A 19,035-nucleotide genomic window follows, 5' to 3' on the forward strand; every position below is an offset into this window, starting at 1 on the left:
CTGAGCCGGAGACCCATCTTACCATCGGCGCTGGACCACACGGCCTGGTCCTGTGGTCCAGCTCCAGCCAGTGCGTTCTCATCAGCGAGGTGAAGCCCCCTGGGAGGAGCCGTCAGGAACATGGCTGCAGCATGCCAACTGTGCAACTGAGCCAGAGTGCTGGGGACTGAGAGTCAAGGCGCCCCCTGAAAGCTGGCTGCAGGGTTACAGCTAATTCCACAAGGCAGCTCTTGAAGGAAGGGTGCATCAGAAAACTGGCCCAGCAGAAAGCAATTAAAGAGCCGGGAGAAGCCACTGGCTGTGCTGGAGAAGGAAGGAGGCAGTGTTGGCCAGGATCAGGCCACACGCGGCCAGGATCGGGCCACCAGCGGGGAGTCTGTCCCAGCTGATTACCATGTGATAAGAGGTCGAGGCGCCCACTGAGGTATGGTGCAACACTGAAGAGCTGCTAGCTCGAAGCAACACAGCGACAATGTCTTCCATTACTCTTCAGCACCACTTCACATGCTTCTCCAACTCCATGCAAGTGATTTGAGAGAATTAAAGCTGTTTTTTTGTCTTAGCTTGAATTGAAGAAAGTCTATTCTTGTATAAAGCTTACTCTGAGAACAAGATAGAGAGGGAAAAGAAGAGAGTCACCTGTTATTTATCAGAATTGTCCTCATTGTCAGCCATTGTATTTGTTCTGATGCAACACCGGTGGTTATTTACCTCCATCTGGTCTGAAAATGTGAAAAGGCAGGTTGTGCTTCAGCAGATTATGTCGTCCAGTTTCATAATGACGTTCTAAAACAGACAAGATGTGCTGACGCTTACAGAGTGGAGCATGAGCTTTCCTGAGTGCCACAGGGGGCCTTTTGACTTGAGACATTATTAATTAGGCTGGACAATGAGGCACTTCAGACGAGAGCCTTCACCGAGTGGCGATAACACCAGGATTAGAGACCATTAGCAGGAAGCTGCAGACCTACGCTGTAGGAGTAATTTTTATTTTACATTTCAGAAAACGAATTTAAAATCTGAACAAGAGCCAAAGACAAGCTACAACTTAGCAGGATGTCACTCCGTGCCACAAGACTGAGGATCGGACGCCACGCTGTCCCTCAGCAGCTCCGCAAACTGTTTGGTTCTGAAAACACATTCCGGTGTGGATGGTTTCAATCTGCAAAGCAAGACAAACTGTTTGAAATTCTTGTGTGAAGACTAAAGAACATCAGGTGTCTAATGAGCCATGACCAAAAATGCCCAGTCAGTCAAGAGCAGCTTTTCATTGTGTCTTAATGACCAAGAAAGTGTGTGTAGGCAGGAGTGCAGAGAGCGGGGGATGGATTTGGGATTGGCTTACTGCCCGCACACCGTGATTGATGACTGATCCGAGTCAGACTTGGGTTATGAATGAGTGGAAGGCTGGAAAAAGAGCGCCGCGAACTACAACCCAAAGAGCAAAACACACACAGAGGGAGTTCCCTCCAGCACCTGGATACTATTTTCCCAACAGCTACGGAGAATTCCACCTGAAAGGCAAACAAAGCCTGACAAGGAACGCCGCAGAGATGCACGGGGACACTGACAAGAGTCGGAACCCCCCCAACACACACACACACACACACACACACACACACACACACACACACACACACCACTGTAGTATCACGTATCAGCTCAACTACTGCTGCTAATATTCGAGGCCCTGCTGGCTCGACTCCGCTCTCTTATCTCCGGGAAGGAACAGCCTCCATCTTCAGAGCGAGCGAGGAGGATCCGTGTAAATACCAGAGCAGTGAGAATGATTGTTCCACGCTCTTCTCAGCTCTGGCCCCATTTTACCAGCAGAGACGAGAGGAATTGGCTCTAATCAGAGTAGAAATAAAATCACTCCCCGTCATTTAAATATTGTGGCCTTTTATCCTTTTATTGGTGGAGTTTGTCAATGTCGCTTTTGTTGGAGCAGTTTCTGAGTGAATAACTCACATTCAACAAAGGAATATTTTCAATATCCTAATCAGCCAACCAATCGGGGGATTTTCAATTGGGGCTCCCGTCCCTCGCGCCGTCTACCTGCGCTGCAGGGAAATGTCCCTTTGTTGTAAGTCTTTACAGCGGGGGTCAAATTTGGACTTGCTTCTGATTAATTCAATGAATTGGATGGAAGGGGCCTCCTTTGTCAGAGCAAACGTGGGCGAGAAAGGTAAAGCGAGTGGTTTTGCACATGAATGACGATGAAAAGTCCAGTAATTTGCAGTGGGATTATTGAATAGGTGAAGAGGTGTGGTGCCCTCAGGAAAACCAGGAGATGTTCCGCACCCTGGAGCAGAAAATTGGTTCAGTGAGGGAGAGAAGAAAATCAGAACAAACACTTAAATACCCTAACGCCGGACTGTTATTTATCTTGTCAGCCTTCCCCATTTTCCACGTTCATACAACTGCCCGTGCAACGGAGCTCCTCAGTTCTCTGGTCCATTATAGCACAAGGTGGCGTTAGATTCGATTTTCTGAACAGGCTTCCAGTAAAATGAAAGATGAAATTCAAAGCCAGGATGATCCCGACTGCAGATTTCCATCCCGTTCAGCTCTGCGTTCTGCTTAATATCTCCCAGTGACCTCATCTGCCTATCATTAACCTCCAAAGAAAACATTAAAAACTCCATTAAGGCAGCAACATTAGCAAAAGGGCACCATAAGTGGTTCCACTAATAAAATCTTTAGAAAGTCATCAGTTATACGGGGGTGCAGTTAGCTACACGCCGGCCAGGTACCCCCAACTACAAAACAAGTACATTCCTTCCACCGTTTTGCCCCTGGAGGGCATTTACAGAGGAATCTGGCTAACTGAACAGGAAGGAAGTCTGTACATTAGCTGTCCCCGTCTGCTAATATTTACATTCATTTAACGTCCAGCTGCACCTGGAAGCAGCCGTCAGCTCCGGGTCGAGAAGGTGTTGGGATATTCATGACGGACAGCTGCAACTCTTTACGTCCAGCTACATCCTGTAAAACAGTCGTCAAATTGGTTTGCAGTCGGACAATTAAGTGTTCAGAAAAGGGTGATGATTTTAAGTGTGGAGCCGTAAAAGATCGTTGGAGCTACAAAAGAGGAGGAACTAAAAAGCCATTTCTTCATTGTTGCTTCGCTCGACACTCGCTCGGCACACACGTTTTCAGTCACGCGTGTAGCAACAGGATCAAAAGAGTTCTCGGATGTTTCCAGAACTTGTAAAGCGTATAAAAACAGGCTGGCCTGTCTAGTTCCTGCAATTACAGTGGTTCTGGCTCGGGCTTCACCGGGGTACAAGGGTATCAAAGCTGACAGCACGGGCTGGATGTCTCTGTCTGCATGGCCAGCCACCCCAGGCTGCCCCGGCACCCTCGGAGAGGCACCAAATCTTGTAATTTGGGTTTTGGGGGTTATTTTTTACCACTTTTCAGTGTCTCTTTCAGTGAAACTGGGACGCATGAACAACATAAAATAGAGCAAAAGTATAGATGTCACAGGCAAAGGCTGAAGGTAATAACGAGTCACAGCCACCGTTCGTTAGCGAGTGGCGCTCATTATCTACACCAGTGATTCTGAAAGGGCGGGTTAGGGTCAGGGGCAATAATTCGTTTGGGTCAAAAAAAAATGACAGAAGTGCTAATGTGATTTAATGAGCAGGAGTCTCAGGACTTCGTGTTTCCCAGGAGAACTTCCAGAATTCCCTGCAGGCGCTAACAATTCTGATAAAAACGTGTTTTTAGCCTCTCGCTGGTGCACAGTGGTGCAGCGGGTGGGGCAAACCGTGTAAACAACACCAATCCCTCGCACCTTTCCTCTTATTCCACTCATTCCACTCTTCCCATCTCCTCAGACAAGGCCAGCTGTTGCCCTTCTGCAGCGTGTCCCTGTAACTATGGCAACACATCCCTCCGTCCCGGCCTCGCTGTCGTCACCCTCATCATCGTCATCACAGCCACATTGTGCGAGACCTTTTCCACTTTCTGATCCCGGCCTGATATGAATAATATAAAGAACGGCGCTGATGCCGAGTGAGGACACGCTGGCAGGGGTCACGCCTGACCGGGAAGAGGATTAACGGCTGTGAACCTCAGAAACGGTTGTGTGTGTGTGTGTGTGTGTGTGTGTGTTTGCTTTTCCCATCACCTCCCAGCTACCTGCACTGCCAGATCTTTATTTTGGTTTACGGGGGTGTAAGCGGGGGGGCTGCCCTGGATGGTCTACAGTTGTTTTCCCTCTTCCTCTCCAGTGTCCTGCTTCACCGTCTCCCAGGACGACCTTATTGACAGCAAAGGGAATATTTGAGCTCGTAACGGGAGACCAGGGGCCGGTTCCACAGAGGGGTGCCCATTTTCCATTATTTCCTCTTTTCATTTATATGTTCTCGGACTGTATTTGAGGGGGGGAAAACTCCATCCAGATGTCTTGGGGCTGATGGTTTTATAGAAATGTGCGACACGTGTTGTTATAGTCTCGCTATGCTGCTCTATATAGAGCGCACAGCAAATGTGAACGAGCCATAATTTGATCCTGCATGTTCTGTAAATAGCATTAGCTGTCATTTGACAAAAGTTCAAATGATAGTTGAAAATCAATGTGTGACAGAGAGGGGCTAATTTGTTGCAAATAGGTGCTAATCGGGAGTCCAAGTGGTTTTCAGTCCGGCTCGGGAGGTTAATTATTCAGCAGGAGGAGGAGAGCTGCGCGCAAGTAAAAGACGCAGCATTTCCAGTCAGCGACTTCAGTGCAGCTTCAAAAGAGATATTTAGAGCCGCTTAGAGTCCATTTTTACGACCAGATATTGAGACAATTCCACAGAAAGGTCAAGCATCACGCCGGCCCTTATCCCACCCCCTCTGATGGGTGGATCACTGCTATGACTGTAGTAGGGTTGTCGTGCTACCAGCACATATACTGGTCTCTGGAGGACCTGGGGAGGACCTCGGCCCTGGTTGATCTAGCGGCTGTATTAACTGATCAGGTCCAGGGGGGATTCTGGTACCGCTCCAGTGGATATCCCCTGGCGCTGGCCCACATCTGGTGGAAAGAAGTGCATACGGTGTTGATTTGTAAAGGTGCTGCTGGACTAATGGCGTCTTTCGTAGGACAGTCAGGGCTGTATCACATGAAAACAGAGGGAGGGGGCACAGAGCTTAGATCCCCTTTAACTTCCTGTTCTGCTCACAAAAAGCTTAAATGAGGACGGCAAGGCTTTGCCTGACAACAAAAACGAGCTACAGCTCGCGCAGAAATGTTCGAGACATCAAAGAGTTTGTCTTTGCTTTAACTGTATCGCTTCAAGGTCGAGTGACAATGGATAGTACATGCTGAAATCTCTCCAGAATTGTGGAGCAACTCTAAAGTCAACTCTCCCAGTCATGTGTTGCTGAATATGACCGTCCATTTTAGCACAAGCAGCAGTTTTAGCATGAGAATATGGCTCATGCTTGTGTTCAGGAAGGGCAACGTTGTTGAGTAATTATGTTGGTTATTTAGATGGAAGAGGCGGGGCTGCCACTCGCATGCTTGAAGGGGCTCTCGTAAGACCTCCTTCTAAAACTCTCGGCTGAACTTTGATTGATTTTGACCATCCCAGCACTGTGAAGCCTCTGGCACCCGTGCGTAGCATTTTAAACTTGAAAACAATCCCGGAAATCACACAAATCGAGCCGGAATATTCTCCCAGTTCACACAATTCTCAACAGCAGCTCAGAAAAGACCACGAACAACGACACCAGCTGTGGAGAAACTGTTTACCCAACATGAAACTACCTCATTTCATGCAGACATTATTCAGACGGCGGCAGGAGGAACTCCCCTGAGGCCAAACCAGGTGTCGTCCTGGTAGAAAAGCAAAAACAGAGACGCGCCGATTAGTCTGCATGGTAAGTACGGTATTATCCCGTTTATCGGAGATGCAGCAAGAACTCCGAACCTGCAGCCCGAGGAGCCCGTGCACACGCCGACGCGGCCCCAAAGCTCTGCTGTGAGATGCAAATTCCATGTGATTATCAGCAACAGAGCCAGATCCTGAGAAGCAAATGCGCTCAGATTACCAGCGCATAATAATAAGCTTGTGTTCAGTGTCTTATTCATTTTTAATGAACGAGGAGCAGGACATTACAGGCTTTATAGAAGAGGTGCTAAACACAGAACACATTTAATCTCACACACACACACACACACACACACAAACACAGAGGCATGTGTAAGAAGATTTCCAAGAGATGTCACTGCCCTTTCTTCAAAGGCGAACAAGTAAACGCAGGATGTTTGAAGACTCGGCTTCTTTGTTCATGGAGAGCTGCTGCCACAGGTGCCAGAGCCTTTCAAAGCGCCCCAAATCTGGAGCTTGTGAACATTTTACTGACAGGTTCCAGCGTTTAGCACCACGGTGGCGCCACAAAACTTCAGATTCTTGGGGATAAAGTGGTTTTAAACAAGTTTATTCTCCAAACTCAATGCCCGAACGGCTCAGTCTGGTTCTGTTGTGGGTTAAAAATCAGTAAAGTGCTGATCCTGAGATCACCTGAGGAAGAAGTGCTGTCGGTAGGAAACAGAACCCCGGAGCCATTACGCGCTTTCTTTGAGCACTCTGGCTGCTGCCTGATAAGAACTACATGCTAATCTGCAGCTGCGTCAGTCGCCCTGCAGTGAACCGTTTGTGGACGGACTCATTAGTGCAAAATCACCACTTTATTGTACATTAGGAGCTCCGGCCCACAATTGGAGGCTTTTAGATGTGCCTACTGGATGAAGTCAGGTGGCACTCTTCCTGACTCGGGCCTAAAAGTGTCTTGACGAACAGTCTAAACACTTTAAACACACAGTAAAGCTACACTGACCCAACTCTCTTAACACCAATATACTTGAAACGTGCACACCAGCCCCTGAAGGGGCCAGAGGGGCTCCACTGTTGGTCGGTGCAGAGCAGCTCCCAAAGCTCCCGTCCAAGGCACAAAAAACATTGACTGACTCAAAATATGGTCCTCCTGCCTTCGGCGCTCAGTCAGAGATCGGCTGCAGCCAGGATCATAAACAACTCTTTCCTTGTTTTTCCGGAGTGAGGTGTTCCCTCAGTGGGATTAATTAACCGCACTCTCTGAGGAGATGAAATCAGACGTCGCTGCAGCTTCCAGTGAGGCTGAACTGAGGGGAGGCGCGAATGACCCTGTAGAAGACTGTGAGTACACTCATTTAGGCAAAAGTGTTAAAATTCCAGCTTCAACCAATGTCAGGAGATAAATGTCCGATGTCTTCAAAACGCTGCATTAGCTGTCTGATGTGCCGCTCTCCTCGCTCGAGCTCTGATTGGTCAGAGAGTTCTTCCTCTCCCCAGCTTCCTGTCTTTATTGCTTTGAGGTCCATCACTTCCTTTCCTTAGATTAAACGGAGCGGCACTTCTAAAGAGGTCGGCTAAATGTTGGGTTTATTTCGGTAAAATGTCGTCTGAATAGCGAACAGAGGTTCTCCACATAAAAAGTATCCTTGAGCAACACTCTGAATCCCAAATAGATCCCAATGCACTGAGCTGTAGGAAACATGGAAGAGGGATCAGAAAGGCTTCCGTCTGCTGGTGAGCTCCCACAGAACGCCTGTTACACCTCAAACCTCCACATCTGAAGTTGTTTAGATCGGCCACCCGAAGGAAGAAGCCACATTTACTGGAAAACTTAAATCAGGCCGTGGCTGATTCGCTTTTAATCAGCTGCAAACGCAGGAGTGGTGGCCCGGTGCACGTAGAACCGGGTCTAGAAAACCCGTCACCAGCGACCGTACACGTCATGTTTGTTGGACTGAACCATCGTTGCTAAAGCACACAGGCGGATCAGCTGCTCCAGGGCCAGGCTGTGCTATTGTTCTCCAGCTTCCTGTTCAAAAACACTCCTTCCTGAAAACAGCATACACTTCCAGCACACACACACACACACACACACACACACACACACACACACACACACACACACACACACACACACACACACACACACACACACAACACACACACACACACACACACACACACACGTTACAATTTTAAAGCTGTCTAACAGAGATGGAAGTTAGTAGAAATGTTGACATTACACACATCCTCAGCATTCTAAAAACAAGTTCTACTGTTCCCACAATAGATGCACAATCTTACCAACACACACACACACACACACACACACACACACACACACACACACACACATACCTAGATTACTGTGTTATGTATACAAAATGTACGGCTCCGCGCTGCTGTTTGCTCACGGTCTCACGTGCATCCGATCTTGTTTTATTCATGCAGCACACCTCGTGTGTATCGCGGCCTATTGATCCCTGCTGGTTTATGCTAATCCGCTGACGCGTCATTATGCTGATTTATTTAGAGTTCGGGTTTTCTCATCTGACATTCGTAAACATCCCCGTTTGTGCCGAAACAGAGCAACGCGAGCGGGTTTGTCTGCGAAGTGATGGAGTTTTAGAAGCAAATGACCCAGAATGGATGGAAGAAAGAATGAAGAACAGACTGTCTAAACTTCAAAATGCGTCATTCTTTATTAGTTGGACAGTAAATGATGTCTTCAGGCTTTAAAGGGTGCTCGAGAGAATCAATTATCCAGTCGATTCATCCATGTGCTCTATATGAGGCTGTATAAAACCTTCCTCTGTGCCATCTTCATGCTCGCAGCCATGACGACCCGATGTGGCCTCTGGAGGGTCGCACCTCTGGCTAATGACATAAAAGAGCCACATCACTGAAACAAGCTGCCCGGCTCAGCAAAAGCAAATCAGCAGTGATGAATCAGAGCTATGATTGATGTGGCGGGCTGCCCGTGCACACTGGTGCAGGCTCTCTGATGCCGCCCTAGCAACACAGCCACCCGCCTGCGAGGGGCCGCACACGCCGAGAGCCACTCCATTCCTCAGACTTTAGGGCGTCCCAGGTCTGAGTCTAAAGGAGCAGCAACAGAAATCAAGCCCACCCATGTGGAACTGGCCTTTCAGTTTCAGCGACGCGCTGGATTATTGGATCCATCTGCTGTTTTATTAAACTCCTAAAATAAGACGTGGCTGCGTGCGACAGCTCTCTGAGATGGGAGGGAGGGATGGAGAAAAGGGGACGCATCAGAGGACTAAGACTGGTCTGCAGGTGAGCGGGGAAGGGGGGTTACGAGCCACCCCGGGGGGATCAATCACTTAGCACAGCTAACAAAGCCGACACGAGCTTCATTTCTGAGTAATTCCCCCTCAGCAGGGAGGCGGTGCAACTTATCACTCAATTAGCCATCAATTATTCCATCAGTTGAAATACTTTAAGCTTAATTAGTGAGTAAGTGCCGTTGCAACTTACGTGGCGTGAAGCTGGCCCTCATGCACATTTTTGGCAGTAGAGAATTTGCTGTTATCTCAGGAGATTTTTGCTCATTATCAACCACGAGACGGCGGATGTTGTTCTGTCTTTCAGAAACAAACGGTTCCAGTATAAAAAGCTCATCTGAGCAGCACACAAATGCTGACAGATTTTAAGCAGCTCTTGATTTAGATTCTGAACATGCTGACTTATTCAGACAATTCTATGCAAACTGGAATAAATGCTGGAATAATGCTTAAATAATAGTCATTATAATAATACTGTATGAATAATATATAGCTTCACTACAGGAAATCAGAAAACACCCAAAATGTGTGAAGAACCAAAGAGAGAAATCCAAACTGAGTTGCCATTTGTCATCTTTGAGCTCAATCGCTCCCACCTTCAGCCCCGCGTGGTGAACGGGGGGGGGGCGATGGTCCTCATGGTTCACGCTGCACCAGAACCACTTAAACGTGGAAAGAGGCTACAAAAGAGAGGATCACCTCACTGTCCAGCACCGTCCAGCCAGGAAACTGACATCCTCGTCCTCCCCGCTGAGGAAAAGAAGGATTTTATTTTATCCTTCCAGCGATCCACTTCACACACACACACACACACACACACACACACACACACACACAGGTGAGGCAACCATCTCTGCCAACAGCCTGATCATCCCATTTTCTCCTTCCTTTCATCTGAGCTGATGTGAAAAGTAAAATCATCTGAAACGCTCCAGGGAAAAAAGCGCCTTTTTAATGTCCATCGGAAATAAAACACAACCGTTCCGGCGGTGGGTGAAACGGGCGGAGACACAAAACACATCTGTCCATAGTTTATCATCACGGGGGAGACGAGGGGCAGATGCTGGCTCAAAGCAAAGGCATTTCCTCCTTTCTTCCACTCTCATATCCTCACATAAACCCTGCAGATGGGGTTCTGCATCTGTGTCCGAGCTGTCTGGACGGGCTGGCGGCAACGTCATCGGGCACGGAGGAAGAAAAGGAAAGAGGGGCAACTGAAGGATTTAGACGCGGCCTCAGACTGGGGGTTGAAGGGTGCTGCAGGAAGAGATAACGCCAAAGCCCCAAGCTGACAGATCGGGCCAGCGTCAAGGTCAAACTGGGGGAAGCAAATGACCGCAGAGCGCGGCCCAGTACGCCGCTAATGAGCGTGCGCGCACGTGTGAGCAGTGGAGAATCGGCTTTAGAGGACCGCCTAAAGTATCAACATGTTTGTTTTTGTTTGTTTGTCTTTTTAATTAAATCTGTAGCAGAATGTCCTTAATTCTGACTGGATAACAGAAGCGGTTCCAAAAAGACACTAATTATGCACAGAAGCGTTGCCAAGAGCAACGTCTCTCAGCATGAGGCAAGCGTTCTGAAAACCAAAACAAGCAGGTCCAACATTTATCACATCTCATTACGTGGCCTTTGCATGTCTCGGCGTGATCATGAGGCCAGAACTATCCGGAAGGGTGAAGAATAAAGGAAGTTTTGGGTGACTTTTGCTTTTAAAAACTTTCCTGAACTCTGGAGCAGATTTATTCTCATGGAAAATGAGTCATGTATCCTCATTTTACTACCCGAGCCAAAAACGGAGCTCCAGAAATGGGAGATCAATGCTGATACTGCACAATGTTAGCATGCGTGTGTACGTGCGTGTCCACGTGTGTGCAGAAAGAGGGTCCGTTTCAGAGGACAGCTATGAAAACCATGTGAGGCATGCAGGCGGTACGCAGGGAGGGAAAAGCTGCCCGAGGATGAATGAAACCACGCTGGGGGAGGAGAAAGGAGGAGAGGGAGGCGGCTGAGAGGAGCATAATGAAGAGAAAGAACTCATGAGATAAAGGTAGGAAGGCCCAGCAATGAGGAAGGAGAAAGAACTAAAGGAGGATGAAGAGGGCGGAGCGAAGGGGTGAGGGGAACCTGGATTGATAAGGAAGGAGAAAAAGGGAGGGAGAAGAAAAGGAGGGGGAGTAAAAAGCTGAGGATGAGCTGCAGGAGAGCAACGGAAGAGATGTCTAGAAAACAAAGCAAGAGGAAATGATAACAGCACTAATGAGGAAGTGGAAGGGGCAAAAGCATCCAGCGGAGGGGGATTTGTTCCTGCGCATCCGTTCAAGGGGGCATTTATAATTTCAGGCTGTGCAGATGGTAAAGAGGCCAGTGGAAGCAGAGCAGAGCTTCAGGGGCTGCAAGCATCAATGCTGTCAGACCGCTGGTTGGAACAGTCGTGTGTGTGTGTGTGTGTGTGTGCGCGTGCGTGTGTGTGTGTGAGTGAGATCAGCGTTGCCCATCAGCGAGAGCCTGGTCATCGTCTCCAAAGGCTGCTGGAGGTGCTGGAAGCTCAAGTGAGTCTCTGTCTTACAACATGCACGTTGTCAGTCTTACTCCCGTTGGACTGATCAGGTAAATGTGTGTGTGTGTGTGTGTGTGTGTGTGTGTGAGTGTGTGTGTGTGTGTGTGCGAGAAGCCAATACAGATGTCCAGGGACCAGTGAAACCACAGCACTCCTCCTCACGCCGAGAAATCAAAGCTATAAAACTGACAGGCCATTAGTTTGATTATCGAGCAACGTTCAATAGCTCAGCAAAACACACAAGACAAGCAGGTGGTACATGTGACAAAAGGCCAACAAATGAGGCAAATAAGCCCTGACTGAGGGCATTTTCCCTTCTCTAGGCATCCGTCCTAATCAGCAAATAGGTCCAGCTAAGCATATGGTGTGTATTATTTTCTGTACTGGTCCAGTCACTCAGTTCCATTTTCTTTACGAGCACAACATATGCACACAGTGCTTGTTTTAATAAAACCTTTAGGACATAAAGACAGGAGACGTATTTCAGACTATATCTCACAAGCAATAAAGCCTTTCCCTTTAATGTAAATATGCTGGTTTCTTATGTTGCTGTTACAGAGCAGCCGTATCTGAAACCACGAGCACAACGTGAAATCGAGACGGGGACGGATCACAGTGTCTCCAGCAAACACGGGGGGCAGATTTACTGCTAACAGTTAGACACGGGATGTTTGTGATGTCACCATAGAGATGGAAAGAAATGTGAGATTAAACAGCAGGAGGGAGCTGTAGATGTTACATTTGCTATCATATTATCCTGTCGGAGGGGAGTGGAGAAGGTGGAGAACAGCAGAGGGTTTGAGGAATGGAAGGAAGGAGGCGAGAAGGAAGGAATTAATACAGGTAAACTTGCCAAAAAAAAGGCTAAAATGATGTTTGTCTTCTCAGATTACAGATTTATAGAATCAGGAAGAAATTCCATTTAAAGTGAAGAGAATTGATCTCAGACAAAACAGCCCCTGAATCAGCAAATCTTTACCTATGATGAGGACAAGGGAAAGGCAGCCTGGCAGCATCAAATATCATCAAGAGCAGAATGAAAAGGTGATGAAAAGGGGGGACAACTAGAGGACGACTGGAAGAAACGACAGCGCAGAGGTGGAGTCAGATGGAGCAGTCGGGAGAAATGTTAGCTTGATTTACCGTCCCTGGCTTCACACGAGAAACAGAGGGGTGTGTGTGTGTGTGTGTGTGTGTGTAACTGTGATCCGTAAACACTGTGATCAACTGTGAACACGTAATCGCCGCAGCCCAACACAACTTGAACATTACCGACACGCTAACGCTCAAAAACCAGTGACAGCGCAGGATTACAGACGTCAACATTATCTCAGCCTGCGGGAGCATCAGACTGCATCAAACTCTGCATCTCCTGCCGCCTGCCGCCAATCAAATAACAACTGGAGACAATAATCATTGTTTCTGAAGTCAACGCTGCAGTCTAGCCTGTCGCTGTACCATAATTCCATCATGCCTTTACATTAGGAAGCTGATTATTTTGACTCTTTGATAAATTGGCTGCCTCCCTCGGACCTCTGGCAGGACCCAAACAACAAAGCAGGTTACACATTAACAGCACTGACGACAGCGAGCGCGAGGCGTGCAGCTCGCTTCAGAACATGCGGCAAATGACCCGCATGAATCTGCATGTGCTCCATTGATCCATCACTCCAATATCCTCCAGAGCGGAAAATCAGAAGCTGAGGAGAAACAGCTGTGAGGAGGGGGCAATGAGCCGTGCACGGCTTTTTACAGGCCCACCGGGTGAACTTTAAACTGTGACCTTAAGGAAAACACCAGTGAGCCGACTCCCTACAGCTCAAGTCAAAAGAGAGCAAAACACAAAAGAAATGCTTTAAAAAGTGACTCAAACGGGGGTTTTGTGCTTTATAAAGTTACCTGAAGATTATTTCGTTGTATTCGCTCAGCGTTCCATATCTGCCAACACACACACACACACACACACACACACACACACACACACACACACACACACAAACACACACACCTTCATCAGGCAACGTTGACAACAGTTGAGATGAAGTGAGATTAGATACGCCGACGCGGGATCGATCAGGGTATTTATCTTAAGTGATCAAGACTGGCTTTACTGGGCCGCTCATCAAGGCGGTCTGGTTCCTGTTAACGTGCTGACGCGGCAGCTTCTCTCTGGCACTCCTACAAGTCCAGCAGCAAATTAAAGTTTACCTTAAGAGTGCGACACCAGCGATTCGCTCAGTGGCAGCAGCAAAGCTGCATTCAACACCGGCAATTTCATCCTCCACCTTGAAAACAAGCACCTGGGGGATTAAACATGAAGGTTTAACAAAACCTCCAGGCCATTTTGGGGTTACATGAATCTATTCATTATGATAACAACAATATTTATACCACTGATTCTGGTTCATTTGAGGGATAACTGACTTTAACTGAGGGAAAACTGACTCCTAGAAGGGTCAACGACCAGTGTCCATCCAGGAAGCAATCACCTAGTCTCCCCCACTGTCACACACACACTCACACACACAGTCTTAGCTGTAACTGGGATGTGTGTGTGTTTCACCAGTAAAGTCAAGCGAGCTCCTTTGACCCGACATGTTTAGTCTGCAGTGTTGTGACCTTTTAAACAGAACAAAACCATTCCTCCACCGTTGCCCCGCTGAACGCCACCTGGCCACGTACGGTGAGTAAAACCCAGATTTACTGAGCTTTTAATAAGCAGGCTCTAGGGAGGCGGCGCCATCGATAACATGATGGGGTGTTAGGAGCAGCAGCAAGAGTGGGGTACTCTTGTCGAGGTTTTTAATAGAAAAACGATTTAGTTCTAACTGAAACCATTTTTCTTTTCATTTCAAATGACGTGTTCCTACATAATACACACACATTCAATCACGTTACTTCCACCTCCTTCCACATCGTGCTCATCCAGTGCACAGAGAACCACAGATGGAAGCAGCCACTGTACACAAGCGCGGCAAAGTAAACTCAGATTAATTACCCGCTACTGATATTTCTCACCAGTTAATTGGTGTTAAAGGGAAGCTCATTAGCTGGCTGGTAAACGCACAAAAACCTTCCTTCGCATGAATCAGTGAGACAGCTGCTGGGGTGAACAAAGTAGCTCTGCCTCTTAAAAGTGCTCTTCTTAGATTCTGCAGACACATTTAATCTCCTCATGCCATGCTGCTCCATGGTTCAATAGCCGGTTAACCCAGTAAAGACAGATTAATGAGAAATAAAGCCCTTTATTTCAGCGTAAAGGTCTAATGTCCTCTTAACCACATAAGCTGCTACCAGACTTTACCAGATGAAGAGGAATAAAAATCTAATTTATGAGGGAACGTTACCCTCCAGTGCAAGTTCTTCTTTCCTTCCAGTCAGAAACCAGAGAGATATGATGTGATTGTGGCTGCCAGTTTATTATTAATTCTTATTTCGTGCAAAATTCAATCAAAAATGGTAGAAATACAAAACATTTTGGTTTTAATTACAACTTCAACAACCTTGTTCAGTAATGATACTGTCTGCACACTGAGGGACTGTTTTTCCCACCTGCACTAATCCTTTAAGATAAACAAGCACAAAACAATGTGTGTGAGTCAGTGTGTGTGTGTGTGTGTGTGTGTGTGTGTGTGTGTGTGTGTGTGTGTGAACTGCTCCACTGCAGCTGCTTACTTCCTGCTTTGCCGTGCTGTTAACGTGTTATCAGCTACCACTCACAGGTGAGTCACGTCCACAATAAACAATGTTACAATGCACCACGGGGTTACCAGGGCGACCAAAATGGACCAGCTCACAGTCAAGGGAGAGCCACTGATCAGATGGAACGATTTCTCCAAAGTGCCTTCAGAAGATGTGAAGCCTCCCTCTCCTCGAGTTTTATGCCGCGAGTCTGAAGGAAACTCAAATTCTTCCCTGTGGTTTCGCGTGCAAAGGTTCTCCAGGAAGTCATGAATATTTCATCTAAGCACATGTAGTCATGCCTCCACTGCAACACACTTGGCTTCTTGATTAGTTCGCATCAAAAGTCGTGATCAGGTGGTCGTTTATGTTTGCGGGTCTGAAGGGGAAGCAACTCGAATAAAAATAAAGCTATTAAGATTAAACGCTGACCAAGTAGAATGCAGTAACGCAGCTATATTTAACTTCTCTTGGTTTTGGATTGGCGTTATTGGCTTTGTTCTATTCCACTGCTCCAGGCGTCTGTCTGTATAAAGTCACACTACTGTTGTCACTCCGGACCTTCCATCCTGGAGTACCTGTGGTTTCCCTCCATTGTCCTCTCAGCCCCTTTTTCACAGGGAAGCAGCCAAACCAAAGCAGCTCTCCTGTCAGCAACAGCTGCCACGGCGGCACACAGGGAGGTCCCTTTAAAGGGAGCAAACAAGGCTCTTAAAAGGGCGCAATAACCTGTGCTCAGGAGCGTGCACGTGTAAAAGAGAGCAACTTTTATTTCTGTCCATGAGGTGCGTTGATGTGAATCATCACAGAAGGAGAAGATGCCCAGAAATGGAGCTGGCATTCACAACTGATGGAGCCTATTCAACTCTAACCCTGTGGAGCAGAAGGAGCTGTAAATCTGAGGTTTAGACAGCAGAATGGGGGGTGTGAGTTGGGGGGGGGGGGGGGGATCACACTTCAGTGCCTTGCTTCAAAGGAAACTTGACAACAGTGATGGAGCACATGGGGAAACTCCAGCAGGAGAAGCTGAGCACACAGATCACACTCTTAAACTTTCCCCAAGTGGCTGAGCAGAAACATCCAGAATGATTGTCCCAGTAACACCAGTAAAAGGCTTCGCTTTTATGGAGAGTCCGACCAGCGCCAGGTGCGGAGGCACCTCCTGTGGTCCCAGACCTTCATGAGAAACCCTGATTTGAAGAGAAGTTTGCACTCACTCGTATTCTTCTCATCGCAGCAACGATCTCCACCCGGCTGCTCGGCCGCGCCACGTCCAGGCTGCCGATGTACTGTAGTCAGGAGACATGACAGGTAGAGCGCGTTAACCGGGCGCATTTGCGTCTCCTTTATTTGCTCACTTATCTCACGCAGCTTCAATATTTAGATCTCTCCTCAAGTCCAAATGTCTAAGGGTGCATTTTGATGAAAACAAGCACCCCTAAAGTCTACTCTGAGTGCTTTATTCACTTTGGAATACAAAACTTTTGACGTATCGGTGCGCTTTTACGCATGTGTCTCTCAAACGGACGAGTTCTGGTACTTTACAAGAGAAGAAAACCATCATCTGGAACACCGAACGGCGGGTTTACCTTCGCCTCGAAGTTGATCCCATGCTGGAATGCCTCCTCGTTGTGCAGTGGGATCCTCAAATCGTGCCCATCATCAACGAGGTTGTACTTTGTTTTTCCGGGCATTTCCGAAGAGGCGATTATTCCACGAGATCAGAGGAAGTGTGGAGATCAACGGAAGTGGCTAACAAACCACTAATCCGAAAGAAACTCAGAGAGGAAACTAACTCAGGTCCTTTTAGAGAATGTTGTTCACCGCGGCGAACCGTTCCAACATCGCTGCGCGGCAACGCCTCCGTCGCAGGCGGCAAATGCTCCAGCGGCCTTCCGCGACGCAGCTGACGCTCACCGAAGCCCCTGAAACAACACGCACGCGAGGAGGAACTGCGACACAGGACGACAGGCGTGTTTTCCTGACTTTTCCTGCGGTGAATGCGTGGAAGAGAAGTTATGTCGGTCCTGCCTCCTCCTGCCCAGGACACTCCGCCCGCAGAGGGAGGCGGCGTGATTGGCGGAGTGCGGGAAACCCACCTGTTTCCATTGGAACGGAGGCGCGCCGCGGTTGCGTGGAGGAGGGACTCAAAGTCTGGGATCTGCCCCCGTCTGATTTCCTCAACATACATGCACGCACGCAAGCGACCGCACGATGAATAATGTATTAAAAAGAAGTGTGGACTTCTGTGATCGCCCAGCTTTGTTTCGAAAACTTTGGTATGAACAGAGGATGCGCATTGATTTAGAATTCAGCCCGTCAAGAAAATGATTGATTCAAAATTGCTCAGTTTTGACGGCCCGATTTGTAGAATGTGAATCCATTTAGTGCGGATGAAAAGGAGGAGAATGAGTATTATAAATTATTATAGATGTGCTGAAGTCTCTGGAAAGACGAGAACAGGAGAAGACTGCCGACTAGTGGCGCTACTGAGTCCCGTCAGTCTATATAGTGAATTTTAAAAATCTAATGCTAATAATGCTACAAAACAAGCTTTACCCTAGAAAAGTAATGTATAATTTATTTTATAAGCTACAACAACCGTGGGGGACACAGATGTGCTCATCTGCTCAAGCATCTGGAGCCCCATGAGGAGCCTCTGTGATGTGTGTGAACATGGTGGCATCGGGTTCAGTGCAGATGTAGCGTTGTATCACACACACACACGATCTGTGTCATCCTGGGAGCGAACACACATCGTCTCCCCCTCCCACCCAAAGGTGGTCCCAGGCAGGGAGAGGAGTGGAAATGGGGCAGCAATAATTCCTATTCTCGCCAACTCTTTCCAAACATGAGGCGATGCTGCTAATGGCCTCCTGAGGGCTTTCTGTGATGCTGCCTGTGATTTAGTGTGGCTGTTTTTCAAGATGGCCACCACTTCCTGTCTGGTAACCTTCGTCCCTCCATCAGTGCTGTCTCTCTGCATCATTTGAATGCAGTCACATTGAAATGTTTCCTTTAGAAGACACATGAGTGGATTCATCTCTGAATAGAAGAGACCGCATGCAAACATGCATTTTGAGTATCAACGTGCACTCATACATTTCCACCTTTACTCAATTTGCTGTGTTTTGAAGACCCGCTAATTTTCCATTTGGCCTTTAAGGGTTTATAAGGTCACAACCATGAGGAAAAGCTCTGGTCTCTGCAGAACAAATTTCTTCTTCATGGTTGAGGCACAAAGAGATGCTGTCCAAAATATGGGTCTGTCTAAATTGCTCTGCATGGCCACAATAAACACTATACATATATACAATATATACTATATATACTATACAATAACACACTAAAAACATATTTCAACATCTTTGAAAGCCTCCATCTGCCAAGCACAAACTGCGGCGCTTGAATGATGTGTCTGGATTACAACGTGATGACCACTGAGGCACGAACACGGGCACTTTGCAAACATTCAGATGAAACTCGTTCAACTAAAAACCCATTTTAAAGACGATAACAGATGCTGTAAACAACACCCATAAAAACGGGACGAGGTGACAGTGGATTTAGGCCAATTCTGGGAAGAATTATTGCATAGTTTATCCTACCTTAAGCATAATAAAGCGTCATGTCAGTGCTACATCTGAATCTATACGCA

The 19,035-nt window shown here is 47.5% G+C and overlaps 1 protein-coding gene across 2 annotated transcripts in view; it reads right to left on the reverse strand.

Moving 5' to 3' along the window:
• The window catches only part of LOC130528396 (carboxyl-terminal PDZ ligand of neuronal nitric oxide synthase protein-like), a 75,549-nt gene extending 56,550 nt beyond the window's left edge, over positions 1-18,999 (reverse strand). For both annotated transcript variants that reach the window (XM_057037708.1, XM_057037707.1), the window contains exons 1-2: positions 16,967-18,999; positions 16,595-16,666 (exon numbers count right to left, since the gene is read on the reverse strand). In XM_057037708.1, the coding sequence (XP_056893688.1) occupies positions 16,595-16,666; positions 16,967-17,071 (177 nt within the window). In that variant the 5' untranslated portion in view covers positions 17,072-18,999. The remainder of the gene's footprint in view (positions 1-16,594; positions 16,667-16,966) is intronic.
• Between the last annotated feature and the right edge of the window lie 36 nt (positions 19,000-19,035).

This window comes from Takifugu flavidus, chromosome 7 (assembly GCF_003711565.1).
Source record: "Takifugu flavidus isolate HTHZ2018 chromosome 7, ASM371156v2, whole genome shotgun sequence".
Classification (NCBI taxonomy): Eukaryota; Metazoa; Chordata; class Actinopteri; order Tetraodontiformes; family Tetraodontidae; genus Takifugu; species Takifugu flavidus.